Source organism: Phoxinus phoxinus (genome assembly GCF_949152265.1).
Source record: "Phoxinus phoxinus genome assembly, chromosome: 6".
Classification (NCBI taxonomy): Eukaryota; Metazoa; Chordata; class Actinopteri; order Cypriniformes; family Leuciscidae; genus Phoxinus; species Phoxinus phoxinus.
The window spans coordinates 17,113,768-17,135,915 of NC_136881.1; the positions used below are offsets into that span (position 1 = coordinate 17,113,768).

The 22,148-nt window shown below is 35.5% G+C and overlaps 2 protein-coding genes across 2 annotated transcripts in view; one reads left to right on the top strand and one right to left on the bottom strand.

Annotated features, from left to right (window-relative positions):
- Positions 1-351: 351 nt before the first annotated feature.
- Positions 352-9,949, bottom strand: tmem154 (transmembrane protein 154). The gene is made up of 11 exons (XM_079615349.1): positions 9,718-9,949; positions 9,168-9,339; positions 8,529-8,617; positions 7,355-7,402; positions 7,064-7,096; positions 5,978-6,022; positions 5,640-5,834; positions 5,346-5,388; positions 4,486-4,559; positions 3,769-3,817; positions 352-1,227 (listed from the first exon to the last, which is right to left on the bottom strand). Exons 3-10 carry the CDS (start codon positions 8,581-8,583, stop codon positions 3,783-3,785), a joined length of 528 nt encoding a protein of 175 aa, XP_079471475.1. The 5' UTR covers positions 8,584-8,617; positions 9,168-9,339; positions 9,718-9,949; the 3' UTR covers positions 352-1,227; positions 3,769-3,782.
- Positions 9,892-22,148, top strand: part of mnd1 (meiotic nuclear divisions 1 homolog) — a 49,103-nt gene continuing 36,846 nt past the window's right edge. The window contains exons 1-4 of the mRNA XM_079615348.1: positions 9,892-10,016; positions 10,920-10,985; positions 11,133-11,190; positions 17,388-17,536. Coding sequence (XP_079471474.1) covers positions 10,014-10,016; positions 10,920-10,985; positions 11,133-11,190; positions 17,388-17,536 — 276 coding nt within the window. The 5' untranslated portion in view covers positions 9,892-10,013. The remainder of the gene's footprint in view (positions 10,017-10,919; positions 10,986-11,132; positions 11,191-17,387; positions 17,537-22,148) is intronic.

Here is a 22,148-nt window from a genome sequence, read left to right on the forward strand (position 1 = left end):
AATAATCATGGTTTGGACAAAAATATTAAGCAGGACAACTTTTTAAACTGTGATAAAAATAAGAAATGTTACTTAAGCACCAAATCATCATATTAGAATGATTTCTGAAGGATCATGTGACATTGACTGCTGGAAATTCAGCGTTTTTAGATCACAGAAATGAATTACATTTTAAAATATATTTAAATAGAAAACAGTTATTTTAAATTGTAATATTTCACAGTATTACTGGTTTTACTTTATTTTTGATCAAATAAAAGCAGCCGTGGTGAGCATAAGAGAATTCTCTCAAAAATATAAAAAATATTACCGACGGTATGTATAAGAACAACACACATGAACAAGCAAGAACAACGATAACAGAAGTTCCTTTTTAATATATATTTATCTTCTTTTTTTTTACATATAGGAAATGTGTTGGTGTTTTCTCAAGAACTAGTGATTTATATGGAAATATTTAAATTGTAAACATACACTTGCAATACTGCGTAATGTAAAAAAAAACACATCAAGTGTAATAAAATTTACAAAGGTTAAAAGAATTATTCTTTATAAAAATCTTTATAATTTAAATGGAATGATGAAATGCATCCGAATATTCAAAGTTCTGTGGCAAAATCATTATTACACGATACAAACAAAACTGTTTATAATTTTGCAGTACTCAATCAAAAAGTGGTGAAAAAATCGATATCAAAAGTACACAGAGGATCATGCAGCTTCCAGTAGAAGTAGAACTGCTGTATCCCGTTCAGTGCAACAGACAGTAAAAAACTTCCTAAAAACTTCCTAAAAAGACTTTTTTAGTGCTGTCAAACCGATTAATCATATTATCTAACATGAAAGTTTGTAAATATATAATATATATATATATATGTGTGTGTGTGTGTGTGTGTGTGTGTGTGTGTATGTATGTACACACACAAACACAAACACAAACACACACACACAAACTTAGATTGAATTAATCGCAATTAATCGTTTTGACAGTACTAGATTTTTCTCATCCAAACCCAATGTTCTTCACACAGCAATCTTTAGTATCTTACTAATATGTTTTAACATAAAGTTATAGCATTGTGAAACATCTTAAAGCATTTCCCTTATAAGGAACCAACTGTACCTAAGTATACCTCAAAATGTAAAGCCTACACTGTGCAACATTGGATATGAGGACACACGAGGACGCTGCTGAAAACAGCATCAGGTCCACAGCAGGTAGCCTACCTGTAAAACAAGTGGGAAAAATGGATTAATACAAATATGTACCAAACTACACTGCCTATGTTGCTGTAGACATTTATGGACAAATCTATAGACTTTTGTGCATTTGTGTATTGTACAGTCTTCAACAATGCTGTATTATTCCATTTAAAGTCGGCATGAAACGGAAGTTGTGATCGTCTGTTCTTGAGATATATCAGAGTGAAACGGATTCTCAAACGAGAAAAAAAATGAGGGTGGGACTTGATTTTTTCCATAGAGAAATGATTGGATCGTTGGACCGTTGTGGTTTGCTATTCCTGTGATGTCATGTGATTGACAGGTTGTCCCGACTCCCGCCCTCGCGCCAGTGAACACATCATCAGAGAAGGGAAGTGATGTCACTGAAAGAGTCTTTTTGATGAAAGATTATGAGGGCATGCATAAAATAAAATAAATGTGTGCCCGGATAAATCATTTATAATCATAAATAGCCTACTGCAATATCAGAATCAGTTTTCTTTTGAACTCAATTCAGCGTAAACAGAGCTGTGCCCTTACTCCTGTGCTGATGTGGCCTCAGATGTTATCCGTTTATGTTTATATAAACATGAATTTGTCATTCTTGACATCACCTAGCCTTTGTGTAGCTTGCTCCCCCATAGCGCTTGATACCAATCCGATCCTGGGAAAAACACAGTCTGCATGACGTAAGCTTGCATTCCTGGCTTGTGGACTCTGACCCTCTGGTGTTCCCAGGGAGAGCGAGACAGAGAGTACGCAAGAGGGGGAAAAAGAGGCCCTCCTCATCTCTGGCCCGGTCTGAGCCGTGCTTCCACGCATGCCTGCTGTAATGACTACCAGATGTCCATGCTGGCAGCACCGACCCGGGGGTCAGAAGTCAGCAGTCACAGCTATTCTGTTCCTCGTACGCAGCCTCATCAAAACAAACTTGACAGAATGACATAGTCTGTGTTTGTGTCTGCATTAGTAAGCAAGTGAATGTCGCCGGGTGTTTGTGTAAGTGCCGTTCGCACCTCTGTGCTGATCATATGGAGGTCAACAGACAACGCTGCTGTGTATTATTCTGTTAGACTTGTAGACTGTAAGAGTCAATGTATCACTAAAAGTGTAATCATGTCTTGACTTTTCAGTGTTTTTAGAAAAAGCAACACTGTAAAAAACTTGCTACCTTAACGTTTTAGGTAGGCCTACAATCAACTTGGCTGTGTATGTCAATTAGGCTACTTTAGTTTTACTTTTACTTTTATGTCAACTGACTTTAAAAATGAGTTGAATCTTATATAACTTTAAAAATAAAGTTTTTGACCATTACATATTAGAATGATTTCTGAAGGATCATGGGACACTGAAGACTGAGGTAATGGCTAATAATAATAATTATTATTATTATTAAATTCACATTTATTGAGTTCTAAAAACAGTGTGAATGTGAACTGAAAACTTTTTGGTTACACTTTATTTTGATGGTCCACTTTAAACATTTTGCTAAACATAAGTAACCTAACAATGTCAACTGACTCTCATTAAAGTATTAGTAGACTAGTAGACTGTTATATATAGACTGGTAGGTTAGGTGTTAGGGTTCGGATTAGAATAAGTTGACGTACTTGCAAAGTTACTTATAGTCAGTAGAATGTCTGTTGGGGGAGCATCAAAATAAAGTGACAGCAGATATAAAGCAGAGAGTCTACTAACACTAGAGTAGTTGACATGTAGTTGCGAAGTAGTAGAATCTTTAAAGTGGACCATCAAAATAAAGTGTTACCGTATGTGTGTTATCATATAGTTCAAACTGCAAATGTTACAAAATAATCAAAAAATGCCATTTCCACCAAATGTTGCAGTCGTAATAAACAGTAAAAAGTTTGCATAGGGAATGCTGTTGTGTACAGTAGCTCTTGACTAGACTCTGAGGGGCATTCCACTAGAAAGTAAAGTAAGAGGTAACCTTATGTCATTTCACAGTTCCAGGAAATGATACCTTACACATTACATTACAGGGTGTGACACACACAAACACATTTCTTCATGCTTTGTCTTGCACCACTGCTCTGCGTTTCACATATAAAAATGGGCACAGTTCTGAGGACCCCTATTATTTTTCAAATGTCTTTTTGGAAGAAAAAAAACTCCACAACGCCCAAGAGAAATAGCAAAGTTTCATGTTACTGATGAACCCAAAGGCTGCTCTGTGTATTTTGTATACAGTACTTTTTAAAATGTTATTACAACCATTTATGTGACTCTTCTTCATTACTTGGAAATGATCTGAATTCAGGATGAAATGCGGTGAAATATGATGTGTGAATGTAAATAATCAAGTAATGCACAACATCTGTCACAGATCTGTCCTGAAAATTAAATATTTGCATGCTAGTACAATGGCTTTCCTGTTACTAACCGCTAGACAGCTGTCCAAGCCAATACTGTACTGTGAATATGCTCCGACTTTGTTCTAAAAAAAAAAAAAAAAAGTGTAGCTTTCCCAGGTTTGGACTACATCTTGCATAAAGGAGGGAATAATAAGTCTAGTGTACTCACTGAAAAGCTATTCATTATATTTGGCCAGTGTCCACTTTCTTGCCTCCATCTGCAAGCAAGCAATGAAAAAACACAGATTCTTTATGTTAAAAGCATTCAACAAAATATGTTCCACTTCTTATTTTCCTTATTATATAGAAATAGATCATACATTTACATAACTACAGCACTTCACACTTAACAGCATTCTGCACATAGTGCAAACAACGTCACACCTATAAAAACAGTATATTTGTATGTAGGATGTTTTGAACCTTAATGTTGAAGTTTGTGTGGGAAAAATTGGTTGTTTTAATGTGAGTAAGTTTAAGAAAACTGCCTAAAGAGCAACTTTCATGCAGCTAAGGACGTTTCTTTGAGCATTTGAATGTTTTTAATGCAATTGCTCCCCCTGCTGGTCAAAGCACAAACTTACTGAATTCACTAAAACTGAAGCATGTTGAAATTCAAGTTCAAATTATTGTAATAATGTTGTGATTTTTTAGCAAAAAATGATACATGTAAAAACATATTGATAAATCTCATCGAGTGTGAGTAAAAGGGTTCATTTTGAAACCAGCATGTATGTTTTTTCAGAACACCAGATTGTGATTCTCTCCAGCACCTGTGGTTTGGATTAATCACTATAAACGTGCAATATCGTAGACACGCCAAGGCCCAGATATGGACCGTGACTCAGAGTCAGAGGACGTTTCTAATATATGTTTTAGTGGTTACCTTTTGATATCCAGTTTTCTAGATCTTCCATTTCCAGCTCCATCACTGATGGGATATCATCATCAAACATCGGCCTGAGGATTAAGAAAAGAACATCACAAGCGTTTTTTGGCTGCTGATTGTGAGGAGGAAGTTGATTTTGACTGATGTGGCAGATTTGTATCTTTAAAGAGGAACCAACTAACCATGAACAGCTTTTGTGGAACGTCATTTTGTTACATTATATGAATATATGTGAACAGGCTGACTTGCCAAAGAACAACATTCAATAAATAGGTGTAGTGTGAATATTGTGTATATTATGCAGGGATTCTGTTGATGTTCACTGTGAATGTTGAAACATGACTTTTTTTTTCAAAGTACATGGTTCAAATATGCATTTCAGATGAATACTAAATAATGAGATTACTAAATTAATCACTAAATAAACACACAGGGAAATATGACTAGAGAAAATTATTTATTTGAGGTTATCAAAATGTAATTTTGAAATAGTTGAAAATAAATAAACGAGTACATGGTCTTAAATTAATATTTATCTGAAAACTATTAGAATTGCAATCATGTAATGCTTAAAATCAATTTTAAGTTTTGAAAGTTTTTTGTTTTAGAATACTTTTTTTTAATGGTTCTGAATCTGATAACACCCAGTTTTGCACCTCTGGTTATAGCAACAGATTCACTTGTATCATAAAAGCAGTCTATGTGGGGCCAGAAAGCTCTCGCAATTCATCAAAAATATTTTCATTTGTGCTCCGAAGATGAACAAAGGTCTTAGGGGTTTGGAACGACATGAGGGTGAGTGAATAAAGACAGAAATGTTATTTTGGGTGAACTAACCCTGTGAAGTGTGTACTTACATTGGCACCTTTTCATGGTCTTCATGATCCAAATAAGGATCATCTTTTGTGTGTACATAAAAAAAAAAAAAAAGATGACAAAGATGTTAAACATTAGACAGTAATTTTCTTAATTTATAAAACTTTGATTATAAGACAGTTTCAATGGCCTTTGATAGGAAACTGTAAAAATGTAAGGAGGGGTATATTTGTGTCTTTCAGATAGCCTAAATATGCAAACACAAGTAAACACCCCCTAACTGATACATTTAGCTGGTTATTTGAATAAGTCTGTTTGAATGCATCCTGACATACCAGCCTCTTGTTTTCTCCCCCTGCGGTAGATCATGACTCCACACACGATCACAGCGATGATGAAGAGTGTGAGAACCAGGGGTATGATGATCATGATGACCGAGTTGGGATCCGCTTCGTCTGTATCTGACTTAGTACCGGTAGTCGACTCTATTTCCTCATTAACAGGGTCAATGTTTGGCGGGGAGCCTAAATCTAAGGTACATGCAATTGCACACGATTTAAGTAAAAGATGATTTCCTGAACCTGAAAGTCACAGTAGGCTATAAGTTGATCAGATAAAGTTTGAAATGTTTATTTCAGCTTGAGGTCAAGCATGTGAAAAGTGCAATGCGTACCCGGGGTCTCCCCATCTCCAGATCCGTCCGCGCCCTCAGGAGTCTCTATAAAGAAATAAAGTAACATCTACACTTAAAACTAAACAGTGTATACACTTTATCTCTGTAAATTAAAATGACTTATATGGCTTATGAACTACACAAATAGGCTTATTTTTTGCTACATAGTACAGCTGTAAAAACGGCATTGAGTTAATAAACAGCTTTTACTTCCAGTAAAGACATGGTTGAAACAGTATTTCACTGTGAAATTACGAGTATAATTTGTACAGTTAATTAAGAGGTTTTCAAACTGGGGAACGCAAATTGTTCACAAAATTTGATAGAAAAGAAAAAGATTTTACGAAATGGCTGATTTATAAAAAAAATTAGGGCTGTCAGAGTTTACATAAAAATGCTTTAGAATGATATTTATTAATCAAATAAATCTCAACTGCAACTGTTCCTTTCCGGTTTTATGTATTACTAAGGGCGTAAGGGGTAGAAAATACTATATGCTTAATATTGTTTATATAATATTTTAATAATTGGCTTTAGTAGAGTGAAATTAAAAGGCTGTTATTTAATATTATAACATACATTAATGTTCAAAAGTTTGGAGGATATTTTTGTAAAAATGTAATATTTTTTAAAGAAGTTTCTTGTGTTCACCAAGCCTGCATTTATTTGATCAAAAGTACAGCAAAAACATTAATTGTTTAAAAAACTATTTTAAATAACTTTTTTCAATTTTAATATATTTTAAAATGTAATCTACTCCTGTGATGCAAAGTAAAATTTTCAGGAGTCACAGGACCCTTCAGAAATCATTTTATTATGCTGATTTGTTTCCAACTGGTATAAATGTTGAAAACAGTTGTGCTGCTTAATATTTTGCAACATGTATTTGCTGTCACTTTTCCATCAATTAAATGCACCCTTGCTGAATAAAATTCCTTTAAAAATAAATTAAAAAGACTTACTGACCCCAAACTTTTGAACAGTAGTGTATACATTAAACATGTTTTTTTTTTAACATGACAATATAATACTTTTATATCATATCTTATCTGTGATGCATCAAATGTAATTACCACCAATTCTTACCTGGGTTTTCTGTAACTTTTGCTTCGGTGGTTGCTGTATAAACAGATCAGATTCATTTATGAGAGGATGTGAGTGCTCATCCCCTACTACACTTTTTCTTTAGATGGATAAATCCATTCTAGACAACTGTGGCAGGCATAAAGTACAAAATATTGCTTCACATGCAAATTCATTTTTAGTTCCATGGTAGTGACCACAAGAAAGTATGTCTACAAATGAGCTTGGAACATGACAACATATCACATTAAAATAAAATACTAATAGGTGTTCTCATCTCAAGCAGATACTCACATTCATCTTCTTCTGTCCCCGTCTCGTCTTTGTCCTCTTCACACTGAACTGTAATGACATGAAACTAAATTACTTTACACATTTAAGAACTGACTGTAGAACCTTTTGATTTTTACACTGAGGATTAGTTCAGACCCGTTGCAATTCAGAAGAAAAACTGTATCTGTGCATCAGTCTGCCTGAGAGAGATTGGAAACATTCCTTGTCCTTCCTCATGAAATTCATCCATTTTCTTTCTTTTAAAAAGTTTTTTTTTTTTTTTTAAACAGCCTTCAAGTTTCTGCTAATAGCCAGGTATAAAAACTTTTAATCGGTGGGTACAGGAACATTTAAATAGGCCTACATCGCATATAATGTTAATTTAAAACATAAAACATATAAGGGTACATTGTTAATTCATGTTTGTTCATTATACATTAATTAATGTCTGATGAAAGAACATTAGCATGATATATATATATATATATATATATAATGATATAAAAATGTATATGTGTATGTATATAAAATGTTTAAAATATGTTAGCAAATTAGCATACAGAGACTAACATTCACAGATGTTAATAATTGCTGTAAAAGTATTTATTTCAAAGCTATTGCATTTAATAAAGTTAACACATAACGTCACTGTAAAGTTATCAACTTCATCTTACCTACAACATAATCTTAATATCAAAATTCCTGTTCAGCTACAAGAGAACTTTGAGGTAAAAAGGAGGAAACTAATAATCAGTTACAAGGAAATTATTGCCATAAAACTACAAGAAATACATACAGATACATATGCATTATCTGACTTAACATTATCTTTGTTCATCAATAGAGACGAGCTGTTTTTTGTTTAGCATGAAACCAAGAGCAACAAAATGAGTCAAATAACTATTTATAAGGTACTGTGACATCCTGTCCTCAACTTTATCATTGTCCACTGTGGTCAAAAGATACGACAGGTCATTTGAATGCACGCTTGTCCACATGACTCCACAAGTGCTGTGTTGCCTAGGGGCCAATTACAGTGTAAAATGATTTCTGAGGACCCTGGCGAAGAGAGGATACAGGACAGAGGAGAGTTAGGCTACTAGATGAATAAATCTAAAATGGAAAAATGGAAAGAGAGAAAGAGAGATAGGATTCTACAGAAGAAGAAAAAAGATCTACTACCGTGAGTACCTACCAAGTCCAGTCCGGCTAGCTGTCAATGCCAAAAGTAGGAATAGTATCAGATTCATTTCCCAGAGTCCTCGGTGAAAGCACTGGCCCACACTATGGATAGACAGAGACACAGACTCATTGCATAGTGACTGGTGTCTAACACGCCTTCATGACATCCTGCTTCCTCTTACAGACCTGATTCACCTAGCTACAAAAAAAAAAAAAAAAAAACACCACCCTCTCGTTCTTTTTTTCTCGGATGTGATGCAATCTAACAGTGAGCTTGTTACCACAAGCCGAGCTGTTCCTCAGTTAGCTGTGAAAACACATTCCTGCATATATGGTATGTGACCTAACCAAAAACCAGAGAAAAAAAAGAGAAGTGCCAAAAGAGCTGAGTAAACAGAAGCAGCTTTAAACTCAAAGACTTTAAACAGACTGAAGTAGGAAGAGATTGTAAAGAGTTTGTCTACACACTGCTCAGCTGTCTTTGTCAAAACAGTTATGTACTTTCTTAGCAATTAAAATGGAATTACAAAAAGAACTGTGACTGTGCACAGTATGAATATATATATATATATATTTTTTTAGCATTTAGATGTCAAACATGATGTCAGAAATAATGGATTATTATTACAAAATGCTACAATAAGTTATTTACCTTTCTAAACCCTAAACAGGGTGCGGCAGGTGGCGGGGCGGAAGCCCCTTCTGCTGCGATACCCATTTCAAGTAAAACAGGTGAAACAAAGGCCGCTATGCCACAACATTGTTTTGATGTCATTCAGGGGGATCAAGCCATCATTTTGTGGGGCGTAGCAGGGTAACAAATACTGCAAAACGAATACACACCATTTACATAAAAACAAAACAAACAGCTCAACATTCAGTTTGACATCTTGGCTAACATTAACATTTTCTGTTTCACTGACATTGGCTTATTTCAGGCTCTTGCCTAATATGTATTTGGTGAGGCAAATGTTCTTAGTAACTTTCTTATGGCCAAAGACTGAGTCATGAATAGTAAGCCTAGGCTAAGCTGTTCAAAAATATTCAGTAGGTTAATAATAATAACAATAAAACAATATTGTGCTGCAATTAAATACTTGATGAAGAGGGGTGGTATCATATAAGGGCAGCTCTGCTCAACCTCCTGGAAAACCTTGCAAAAATATATTGGGACCTTTGACTTTTCCACTGATCTCACTAACGTTACACTCTTAAAATCATAAAACCTGATGTCGTTGGTGCATGAGACAAACATAAAGTCATGGCAACGCAGTCATTAAATTATTAAGAGAGAACTTATACAGGGTTAACTAAATAGATAATATTTTCAGTACTATTCCAAAATAAAGCATATATTTTTTTGCGAATCTACCACCATGTCCCAAGCTCAGAAATCCATCCGCCGCGCATGCGCACTCCACACTCTAGCAGCACGCACGCGCAGTAGTTCCCCTTCCTTCACATCTCGCGCCAAACTCAAGCTGTGGAAGTGTCAAACATGGTAAGAACATAAGTTATTGCATTTAATAGTTGTATTACTTAGAATATTGTTTAAAAAAACGTCGCTTATATGAATAAACTGCACTACGGTTTGCAGAACTGTGTTAAACAGGTCGAATCATTCTAGATTGTGTTGAGATCTCTTTGATTTGTGAATAAATTTGTCAAAATGTTTTTATGAAAATAGAGTGTTGTTTTTCGGCAGTTGCCTCAAGGTTAAGTTTGTTAGATTAGTTTTTGACGAATGTTAATGCTGTTAGATGAAAGCTTAGCTATAACATTATTATTTCACCGTCACGTAACGTTATTCTAATTCGAAGCCACTAAACAAATATGATGACCGAGCATTCACATCGCTAGAATGCTATTAACACAAACAATTTGATTTAATCAAATGTATAATGTTACATTGACACTCACTATCCAAACAAACACCTGTAATCAATATGTTTCTTGAACACAAGGATGAGGTGTTTAATTTTGCCCTTTTTTTCTTTTTTTAACTCTGTCATGCTATTTAATCTGATAAAAATCACATTTATTAAAGTAATCCTTCATCCCGAAGGCCCCCCTAAACTATTTTAAGACAGTTTAACAAATTATGTGTTAAACATTTTGGAACACATAGGCCTAATATTTTAGATAAATTAGTATTTGAACCAATTCTTTGAAAGAATCAATTTGCATAAATGAGTCTGAATTTTCCACCGCTAGTTCCACTTGTGTCGGAAACATGTTTTATTTTTCTCTAAAAAATAAGATACTGAACATTTATTTTACAAATAAAAACAGCACAGTTATTCAGTAATGATAGCTGCATTTCTTTGTTATTTATTTAATACAGAAAAATGCAGAACTGTGTTCAACTTATTGATACAAAGGCTTTATCTTTTATAATCCACAGTCTAAAAAGAAAGGACTTAGCTTGGAAGAAAAAAGGAGTCGTATGATGGAAATATTTTTTGAAACCGTAAGTAGGCACGATTTCACATTCTCGTTTGAATATGGATTCATTAAGACTCTAAATGTTTGATTGTGTCCATGCCTGACACAGTTCACTAATGGGTCTCAAACTGTGGAAGATGATGTTAATTAATGTTATTTTCCCCCCTTCCAGAAAGATGTGTTTCAGCTGAAAGATATAGAAAAAATCGCCCCCAAATCCAAAGGAATCAGTAAGTTTTATCAACCAGTAATGTAATCTTTAGTTTATGTTCCTGGCATTGATAAGTCCATGTCACAGATAGAGGGAGCTCCAAGTGACTCTGCAGATTTAGGGCACATTTACACATAGCCGGGTATTTAGAGAAACTAATATTTCCCCCCCTCCGTTTACAATAATAACATCGTGCACACAACCCGCATAAATACGCCGTCGAGCGCCATCATAACTATGCCAAACCTATGGGCGGCAGTGTGGGGAGAAGGATAAAGCCATGCAAGCCAATCAGAATCCTCAGAATCGACAAGAGAGAACCTAAAACCCTGTTTCTCCCAGTTGACACGACAACATATAACCGGCGTTTTCAGAAATCTCCACTTTGGCCGGAGTTTTCGTGTAAATGACAGGCCAAAACGCAGTGAAATATCTGCGTTTTCCCATCGTGTAAACGGGGCCTTATTTAGAACGCATATGTTGGTAATCATCAGAAAACTGATCCTTACCTGTTTGATTTGGATTGAAAGCAGAGGATTTCCACAGGTGGTGCCAATGTGATTAACCTAGTTGTAGAAATACCCAGGAAGGAAATTCAGGAAAACTTCTGCCTTAGAGATTTAGAAGTATCTTGTAATGCTGCTGAAATACATTTACATTGTCATTTAACAGATGCCTTTATGCAAAGCGACTTACAAATCGTGAATAAGTCACGGCTGAAGGGCGTTGTTAGGCACGACACGAAGCGGACATTCAAACGGATTTTTTTAATATGAATACATATAGGACTGACCTGAAGGAAAATGTTATATCTACTGTAAATGCAGGTACACTCGCTTACTCGATCTCTCACAATACTCTACTATAGCTTCAATGAACAATATAGATAAGATCAAACATGTGTTTAAGTTGCTAAAAGAGCGGTTGCTAGGGGTGTTGTGTAGCGATACATAGAACAGTTGCGTGAAGCTGTCATAGTGTTTTATCGTGAATAAAACACAGCTATTGGCCAATCAGAATCAAGGATTGGAACTAACCGTTTTATAAAGTAGCATAACCTAGACAAAGGAGGAATTAAAGGAAAAGGAAAGGATAATTTTTTATTTGTTTAGTGTTCAAAGAAGAGATGAGTTTTCAGCTGTCTTTTGAATGTTGTCAGGGATTCTGCATTCCCGGATGAAGGCAGGGAGATCATTTCACCAGCAAGAAACCGCGAATAAAAATGTTCTGGAGAGTGATTTTGTGCCTCTCTGTGATGGTCGCTCATTTACTGATCGTAGGCTTTATCCTCTTTAAAGAACACTTTAAAGAAGTGTTTATCCTCTTGAAAGAAGTGATGATAATAAAAAATAAACTGGTATAACTTAAAAAAAGAAAGAAAATGGCTGTAAATCACAACAAACACATACCAGAGCCTCTTTAAAGCGAACATCCACAGTTAGCAAAAACAGTTTTTAATGCAGCGGCTAGGGCTGCACGATTAATCGGAAAAAAATCACGATCTTGATTCAAACATAAATGCAATCTCATTTCTTAATGATGGCGATTCACTTCCGTGCAGTGCATAATTTGTAAAGTGGGAGGTCCCGGAGCGCAGAGGGGGATCCAGCGACTCAAAACGGGGGTTGGAGGTAACCGAACAAAAAACAAAAAAATTACACTGCCTACGTAGCTTCTCTGCAGGGACAGCATGTGCTGAGTGGGTGCTGCTAGATCATTGACGGGGAGCTGCGCAAAACTTGGTCACTAAATATTTAATATTCAGTTATGTTAATGATCACAATTAAAGTTTTAATTTTATTAAATTGAACAAGCGCAACATTCAGCATTCAATCAAATAGGCCTATTCTAAAAGATGTAGGCTGTTATTAATAATAATGTTATTTCAACACAATATCTCGTTATTTCGAAATAATATGTGTGCGTGCATCTGTAAATCCGGTGACACGTGTATTGATTTTTATTAATAAACAAGTGTTTTCTCTAAAAGTGTCGACTCGGCTGCAAAGATGAAGTTGACGATCGCCATCTCCGTGTGAACGCGCTTATAGAGAGAAATGCACATAAATAAGCCTAATAATGGATTACATAATCAGAGAGTAGCCTTTTTCTTTTTTCGTTTTGAATTATTTAGTTTAAAGACATTTCAAGCTTTGTGTATTTGATGTATTTGTCATGTCTGTGTGAGGCATACACTGAGTTTCGTTAAGTTAGGATGTGCTCTAGTTCACGTGCAAGTGAGCGCGCGGGCGCCTCCGTTATATTTGTTTCGTCGGCCTATTCATTAAATACAGGCAATTGGTTGATGAAAAATTGATAATCATAAATCAACATAAATGGAAAAAAAAATAACATTATAATATTTTAACAAATATGAAACGCGCTTTTTTTTTATGGCTACAACAGTAGGCCTATAGTAGGCCTACATAGCCTACTCTCTATTTGTACAAATTTCTGCACATTAATTTAATTCTGAATTTTGCACACACAAGTTGAAAGGCATTTGTTCAAAAAAAAAGTTAACGGATAATTGTGCATGCATTTATTAGCCTAATCATTATGATACTAAAATCCTAACAAATAGGCTATGTACAAAAAATCAGATGAGCCCATAATATGAACGAATTATTTTCTTTAAGGGGTCTAAAATAAAGAAAAGAGAGTAGAGACGATTTTTTGATCTCAATTCCCATGGAGAAAAATCGTGATTCACATTTTAGCAAGAATCGTGCAGCCCTAGCAGCGGCACAGCAACATTGCAAAGGAGACGGGCGTTTTTTAACAGCAATTGACATCATACAACATATAAATTAGTACGGTAGACTGCTGCAGTGATGGCACATTTAGGCCAACCTGGAAGTTTTTTTCATTGGCTTTTGGGTTGTTTAAGTTTATAATTCTTACACAACACGTTTTGTTCATCATAATAATATTCACAAATCAACTAAACTTTTATGAATTTTGAAGCCTAAATACAATCACTAGAAGTTAGTTTTTTTTGTTAACAAATCCTTAACAAAAACAACAACTTTGCAATGAATGTGCAATTTAAAACAGCTTATTATGTAGGTAGCCAATGCGCCTGATGCTTTCACTTGATGCAAACGTTCGTTTTTGTGATTAAAATACATGTAAAATATTACCATAACATCCGTCTTCCTATGTGCAGAAATTTGTTTATGTAGCCGTGACAACGAAACACGTGCATGCGCGCCTGTGTTAAGTGTGCTCGTTGCTCCGTGCGCGCTGATGCGCTCATCCTGTTGACATTTCCGAATGCCTTCCTAAAGTTGCTTAATAAAAGCGGACTTTCCACACAAACAAACGTACATGTGTCATTAGTATGAGAAAAAAAATTGGATTTTAACTGTCGGTCTCGGGTCGGGCTCGGACATAAATATCTTTATGCCTGTCAGGCTTGGGTCGGGTTCGGTTACTGCTCTGTCGGATGCGGGCCGGGCTCAGACAGAAAAATTTGGCCCGATCCGCACTTGTAGCACAAATACACATGTATTTACATGCCAATAGGGCTGGGCGATATGACCAAAATCTCATATCACGATATAAGTCATCTCATATCCCGATAACGATATATATCACGATATAGTACCTTTTCTGTAAATTCAATCAATTAATAATTTATATATATAATTACTACATGGAAAATACTTTTAGCATATATCAAATAAAAGAAAAGTTGATATATATATTGAGTATATATAAAGTATATCCTCAAAAATGTTTTATATATATATATATATATATTATATTAAAAAAAAAAAATGGGCAAATGTTTGATTAAGAATGTAGAAATATAAAATATGAACGAAATATAAAACACTTTTCAAAAACAAATGATTACAGGCCCAACATAAAATATTGCTATATAAAATACCAAATGTAAAAATTCAATGGAAGATGTTTAATGTAGCAGAAATCAGGGCTCTGAACCTGTTCAATGAACGAAAACAAACAAACGAAATTTTGACAGGAGCATAACCAGAAACGGAAACCAAATCAAATTGAATCGTTCTGAACAGACACGCTTATTTGAAATGGGCATTAACCGGTTAACAACGTTATTTTATCGTTCTGTTAACTATTTTAATTTGCCAGTCAACCAATCATGAATTAAAATAGTACAGACTGAGCAAATGTGATATTGACGCGCATAGCCTATCCAACGTGAGTGAAATGCCCATGCTCAGCTGTCAGTCATCATTGATAAGTCGCAATGGGAATGCGCTGGCGTTAGTTTTCCATACTGTATGTCACCAACTGTCAAAAAATTAGGCCTACATTTCAGTGAAAATGAATAGCAGGTAATATGCAACTTTTTGTTTTTTGAAACCAGCGAAAATTGCAGGATAGTGTAGATTAGAACATGGATCCACACAACGTCACATAACGCACTTAAAGCGCTTCTGTGAACGGAGAAAACAGAATAAAGCTAAATATATAAAACTAATATTTAGGCCTATATGCGAAATATAGGCTATTTGCCTTAAATAATTACAGATTAACAAAACGAAAGGAAGCATTTTGCTGAGCTTCGGATCATGCGACAGGGTCCAAAGTTCACAAAAAGGAAACCGAGATGTTAGAAAAGGGAATCGAGCTTGTTTTCTGTATTTTACGGCTTTACAGTTTTGAATCATTTCTTGCTTCTATCCGTATGACCATAAATAACGGAGTAACGGATTCCTGTTCCTGTGATCGCGCCGACGCTTCACGGCACGCGCACACGTTCTTGCATTGCTTGACATAGCAGCGTTCATTATCAAAATATAATAGTCAACCAAACATATAGAAATTTAACCAAATCATGTTCATGCTACAGAGGTAGCCCCTCATTTAGGAACGATCGAGCTCCTCGGTTTGTCCTGGCTGGTCCTGCTCGGAAACACCCGGTTCTATCACCCTTCACTCGCCATGTTATTCACGTTTCTGCCTGCATTCTCATGGCGGCGTGTAAGATTGCAGTCCTCCAAATAATGAAAAAGTTTTGCCGTAAACAATGTTTTTTACGACACCACGATATGAACGATAGAGCATAATATGAATCGATAGACTTTTTATATCGTCCATCCGATATATATCGTCATATCGCACAGCCCTACATGCCAATTTTGCTAAGAGCGGATAGCATGTTTCATTGTGTCTCCACCATGCTAGTGGATCAGCCGTAGAGTCAATTGGTTGTTCTTGGAGATAGCGGGTTAACTCCGTGTCAGTGCGCGCTGATTCCTATGGCCACTGCGCTGCACGCCTTTATCTGCATATCTCACTTATGCTGTTTTCCAAAGAATCAAATAAAAGACGTAGACCATTAATAACACAGACTGTTAACAGTTGTTTTTCATTGGTATTTAAATATTCTCTATGATAAAAAATGTTTGTAAAAAAACACGGTTTTGTCAGTTATAGAGTTCTAATGACGGTGTTCAACTATAACCGTCGGTCTCACGGTTATATAATAACCGTCACACACCCTCAGTAAATTAGTTTAGCTATTCGGCATGATGATGTTTAATGTCCCAGGGAGTCTTTGTAGTCTCATTTATCCACTTATTACCAACCACCATTTTCAAAACAAGTAAAAGCTTAAAGTGCCCCTTTAATGTGTTTTTAAAGGCTTCTGGTTTTGTTTTAGAGGTATCCTACAACAGGTTTACATGCATCAAAGGTCAAAAAACAGTTTTAGCTCCGGAGGCTTCAAGCTCAGCGATTGTACACACTGTAAAGACTGTAACGATGGCGTCAAATTTTACCATATCAATCCCAGTGCAAGTCCAATGATGAAACATTGGAAGAACTAGTTATTCAACCCGAACCTCCATTGCAAGGACGACTTAAGGTGGATGTTTCTGAGTGATAGGCTACTCAGCTACATTATTAAAAAGTGGTAAAATGCAAGAAATTATACAGCTTTATTGTATTATTAAACAGTTATGTGATGAAAAACAGAACTGATTAGCCTCATCTATGTTAGCCTTATTATCTTGGTGACAAATCAGCAGATTTTGCAAATTTGCCATGATGTAGAAAACACCACAGAAAACCAAATGCTTATGTTTGTAAGGCTTAAAAGGGATTGTACAAACTTTAAGTGGCAACGCAGCACTGGCTTGAAAGGACAAGTGACAGTTCTCTCTCACATTGAGCGGTTCATGGGCAGAATTGTTACTGGAGAATTTGTTTAATCTTTTTCTTTAGCTCCTATGTCAGTGAAAGACGTGTTGCAGAGTCTGGTGGATGATAACATGGTGGACACCGAGAGGGTGGGCACCTCCAACTATTACTGGGCGTTCCCCAGTAAAGCCTTGCATGCACGTAAACACAGATTAGAGGAACTGGAAAGACAGGTAAGGGGATCTCTTTCTGATATCTCACTCTCATTAATCTGCACTGCTGCTTTTCTGCTAGTTAACATGTACACTGGAAAAACATACTTTGTTAAATTTACTATAAAAAGGCAGATGTGGTTGCTGCCTTTTTTACTCTAAAACTTCTGTGACAGTGTTTCAGGTATTATGGGAGGGCATATTGATGCCGCAAATACCAAAATTCCAATAAATCCAAAATAAATGCAAAGAAACGGTTCGTAATATTAACATCCTATTTATTCATGAAATAATAAAGAATCACTGATCACAGATCATAAAGTGCTTAGAACTATTTTATATTTAAAAATCGGTACATTTATATTAAGGGTGTCTCGACCGAAATTAAGTCACAATCTCGAACTTCGAATTAAAAAATGAAATCGTCGATGCTGCCACGCCCCCATGTCACATCCGGTCGGCTTGGCAAGCGGGAAAAAAAACGCGTGTTGAAGTGCTGCGAGTCAACCTCCTCTAACTTAGCTACAGCCAGTCAAAAGATAGCATGGCAAATGCAGGAGACCCATCGACAGAACTTGAACCCCCTCCTCTTTCACTGAAGTCAAATCGAATCGTGACCTTAGAATCTGAAATTTTATTGAATCGAGGATTTGGAGAATCGTGACACCCCTAATTTAAAAGTCACTGAGTGACTGATTTGAAAAGTTATAAAAGGAGCAACAAAGTAACACATTACATAGAAAATTAGGGATGCACCGATCCGATACTCAGTATCAATCCAGTATCGGATTTGGATCGGCCTCGTCTGACCGATACCCGATCCGGCAAAAATGCTCCAATACTGACATTTTTGCCGGATCGGGTATCGGTCAGACGAGGCCGATCCAAATCCGATATTGTGCGTATACTATTCTGTTATTGTTAAGCCCCACAAAAGGCACAAAAACATTATAAAGCACCATACAGTTTTCGTACACTATATTATAAGTGTCCTGAAGCCATTATATATTATAATGTGAGATAGAAATGAATATATAAGTCATTAAATTCAAGATCACGTAAACTTTTCCCTCCGCTGCGGCTGTCAATCATTCTTCATTCAGCATCAAACAGCGCATCGCGTTCGGTTACGAGTCAACTCGATGCAACTCTCCAAGATGATTCAATGTTACTATTATTATACTTGATCTGTAGTTTTGCATAAAACAACTTTATCTTGCTGGATTTTATTTTATTACGGACTAGTAATAGCTACATGAATAGACGGACAAAATTATATTTTAGGATAACTATCCTAATGACTGCAGGCTGATAGTCATGTTTGTTTATTTATTTTTCTGGTTAAAATTGTCTTGCCTAAGGCTATAATTCAAATCGATTTTTAAAATTCGCAGATTAATCTATGGTAGCTTGATATTATAATATTGACGATATATGACTATTACCTACCACACAAACATTGAATTGAATTAGCATATTCATTATGTAATGACGCTGGCTTGTAAACGTGAGCTACGCCATCTTTTGGCGTTTGAAAAAAATAAAACCCATGAAATTAATTCATATGACATGCTGAAATATATGCCACTGTACCTGGGATGAAGACATTTCACACACAGCGCAGGCAGTCTGCCCAAGACGTGAGAACTCCTTCTGCAGAGTTCAGGGGTATCGGCTTGTCAACAAATGCACGTGTATCCCCTGGTGTAACCATGACAGATTTTAGGACAGTAGTAGAAGACAATACTGTTTCCCAACTGTAGGGGGACCCCGAGAGCAAAAGCTACTGTACATGGTGTTACTTTAAAACATGTCTCAATTTTATAGTATAATATATATATATATATAAAATATTTTATCTTTTTGATTTTTGTTATCTTGTTTTTCATGAATGTATTTTGCAACAATACAAAGAGCAATGTGTAACGTTTTACCAGATTTAGTTTTACACTTATTGCCTCTTATTTTGTTCCCCACCAAATGTTCAGATTTTATACAATTATTGTGCACTCGTGATTTTTCTAGAATTAATTTTACTGCTGAATTATCCACTAATCTAGTTTATAATAGCATTTCTGTCATAATTATGATCATATTTTTTTTTATTTGTTGTTTTTCCTTTATAATGAAGTTGTCTGTATTAAGTAGATTGTGTTTAACACACAAAAGAGTGATTATCAGTTCAACACACAGAGTTATAGAAATTCTACTTGCTTTAAAAAAAAAACTGCGCCGGTATCGGTCGATACTCAGAATGTTTGGTATCGGATCCATTCTGAAAAAAAGTGGATTGGTGCATCCCTATAGAAAATGTAGCAGGTCTATTATTTTACATAAACAAGACTTAATTCACAGATCATTTGGCATCAGATTCTTTTGTTCCATCCAGTGCTATGGTTATCACTTTCAATCGAATTCATTGCACATTTAAATACAGTTGTAAATCCAAAACTTTGCAATTTGTAGTTAGCAGAATGAAAAATCTATTATATACAGAGAGCGAGCAACGATCGTCATTATAATCACTGAAGCTGTCCATTCAGCTCAAAGCGAGGTTCACAAAACTGCACTTTTGTAAATACTCCCAATATTATGAATGAAGCTGTCGATGCTGCACAATGAATCTCTATTTTACATAATATTTATACTTTGTTGGTTATAACCAAAAGGATTGGCGAGCATGGAGAATACCTGATTGGCCATTGCTTTCACACTCTCAACAGTAGGGCTGCAACTAACGACTATTTTAATAGTCGACTAGTCACCGACTATTGAAACGATTAGTCGACTAATCGAACAATTATAAAAAAAATCAAAAATTTAGCATGAGATTGCTTTAATTCTGTGGAAAATGATAGTAAACACAAGAAAGAAAGGGGTACTTCAATGAAAACTGCATATTTTATTGAACTTTGCTGCTGATAAGCCGATTCATACTAAAAGTAAATAAAAATGCCCTGTCTAAAACCAATTAGGCACAGTGCTCGGTCAATATAGACATAAATGCATAAATAAAGAAACTATCATTTTTATAAAGGACAGGCACATTTGTTTTATAAGAAAAAATAAATTAAAATCAAGTAAACAGGGGAATGGTGTTAGGGGAATGGGAAAAATATTTTCCCATTCAGAAAAGTTCTCTCGTTTCGCCCAGTCTGAGTTGTAGGTTGTAAAAAAAAATTTCTTTGACACTGGTGGCTCATCCGATTTTGTGTGTTGTCCTCCTCGTCCGTCTCGCCCCCCATTTCACACAATAGATGTAAATAGAATGTTTTTAAAAAGCTAGCTAGCAACTGAACCAGGGTGGGAAATTAACTTTTCTGTCCACCAGCCACAGTGGCTGGTGGATGCCCAATTTTACCAGCCACTTATATTTTTTACCAGCCACTTTTTCTGGAATTCAAATTGCAAGAAAGAAATTGCTTCAATACGTTTTTTATTTATTTCAGGGTACCCCCAGGATCCTCCAGCTTAAATTCAAGGCTTTTTAAGACCTTTTTAATACCATTTCAAATGAAATTCAATGCCAACTTCGTACCCATTCCAACATAAGTATGAGGGGAAAATATCAAATCTGTATAAATTTTAAACCCTGGAAAATAATTATGTAGGCTACTATGTAGGCTAGTTGAATTAAATAAAACATTTTATTTAAATGATCAGTCATATTTAATACATACGCAACAGCGTTGTAGTGCGCTTGGTGTGTGTAGGCCAGTGTTCATTTTGGCAACCATTTTTGATTCAGTCTTAGTCTTCAACTTCAGACGAAAATGCTTATGAATGCAAACTTTTAGTCATTACTTTTAGTAAACTGCAGTTACTTTAGGTAGCTATTTTATATGTAGTCTTTAGACAGAAAAATGTCATAATTATTCTCTCTAGGCCATTCAATTAAGCTTATGATCAATTATTTACATTGCACTCTTTAGCAGTAGCACTTGTGCAATTCTACATATCACTTTTCCTAAGTTCCGTGGTTCTCCAATATTTTTGAGTGCCGTACCCCCTCTCTTCCACTTAAATTGCAGTCACACCTTTTCCATTAAGGGACAATATTCGCCCCCTTTAATACATTTTTCCATTTAATTTTTAACCTTTATAATACCTTTTAAAAATAAATAATGCTTTAAATAAAACAATGTTCAATAAATATGCAATGTTAAAAAAACGTTTAATATTGATAAAAATATTATATTAAAATAGCCAGTAGGTGGCGGTCATCCAGTCATTAATTCATTGAATCTCACGGTTCGTTCAAAGCCACAGATTTCGTTGCAAAATAGAGCAATAAGCCGGACTATACTGTTTTAAATGCAGTACATCACTTAAATGTTACCCTTTTTTTTACTATTGTATACAATCAATGTCACATTTGAAATCGTGTGGATATTCGGGAAACATTGCATTCTTGCTCATATATGATCAACATTAAAAACACTGCTGGATATCAGCCTGCATTTTGATCGCAGATTTAGTCGCACAAATAGCGCAAGCGGCTCGTGACAGAACACAGACCGACTGAATGACACTTTAATTTAAGTAGAAAATCTCAAATAAAGATCGCCAGCTTGTCTGTGTTTTCAGATCATCCGCGCTTCAGCAGTGTAGAGAGCGCGCGCGCGCATTGCCA

Bases quoted from the DNA above. Each gene is read 5' to 3' on its own strand.
- tmem154 (XM_079615349.1), bottom strand. From the start codon at position 8,583: ATGAATCTGATACTATTCCTACTTTTGGCATTGACAGCTAGCCGGACT. The intron at 7,097-7,354 runs GTGAGTATCTGC...CTGTTTATACAG, and splicing joins GGGGACAGAAGAAGATGAAT to CAACCACCGAAGCAAAAGTT. The intron at 4,560-5,345 runs GTAAGTACACAC...CTTAATCCTCAG, and splicing joins GACCATGAAAAGGTGCCAAT to GCCGATGTTTGATGATGATA.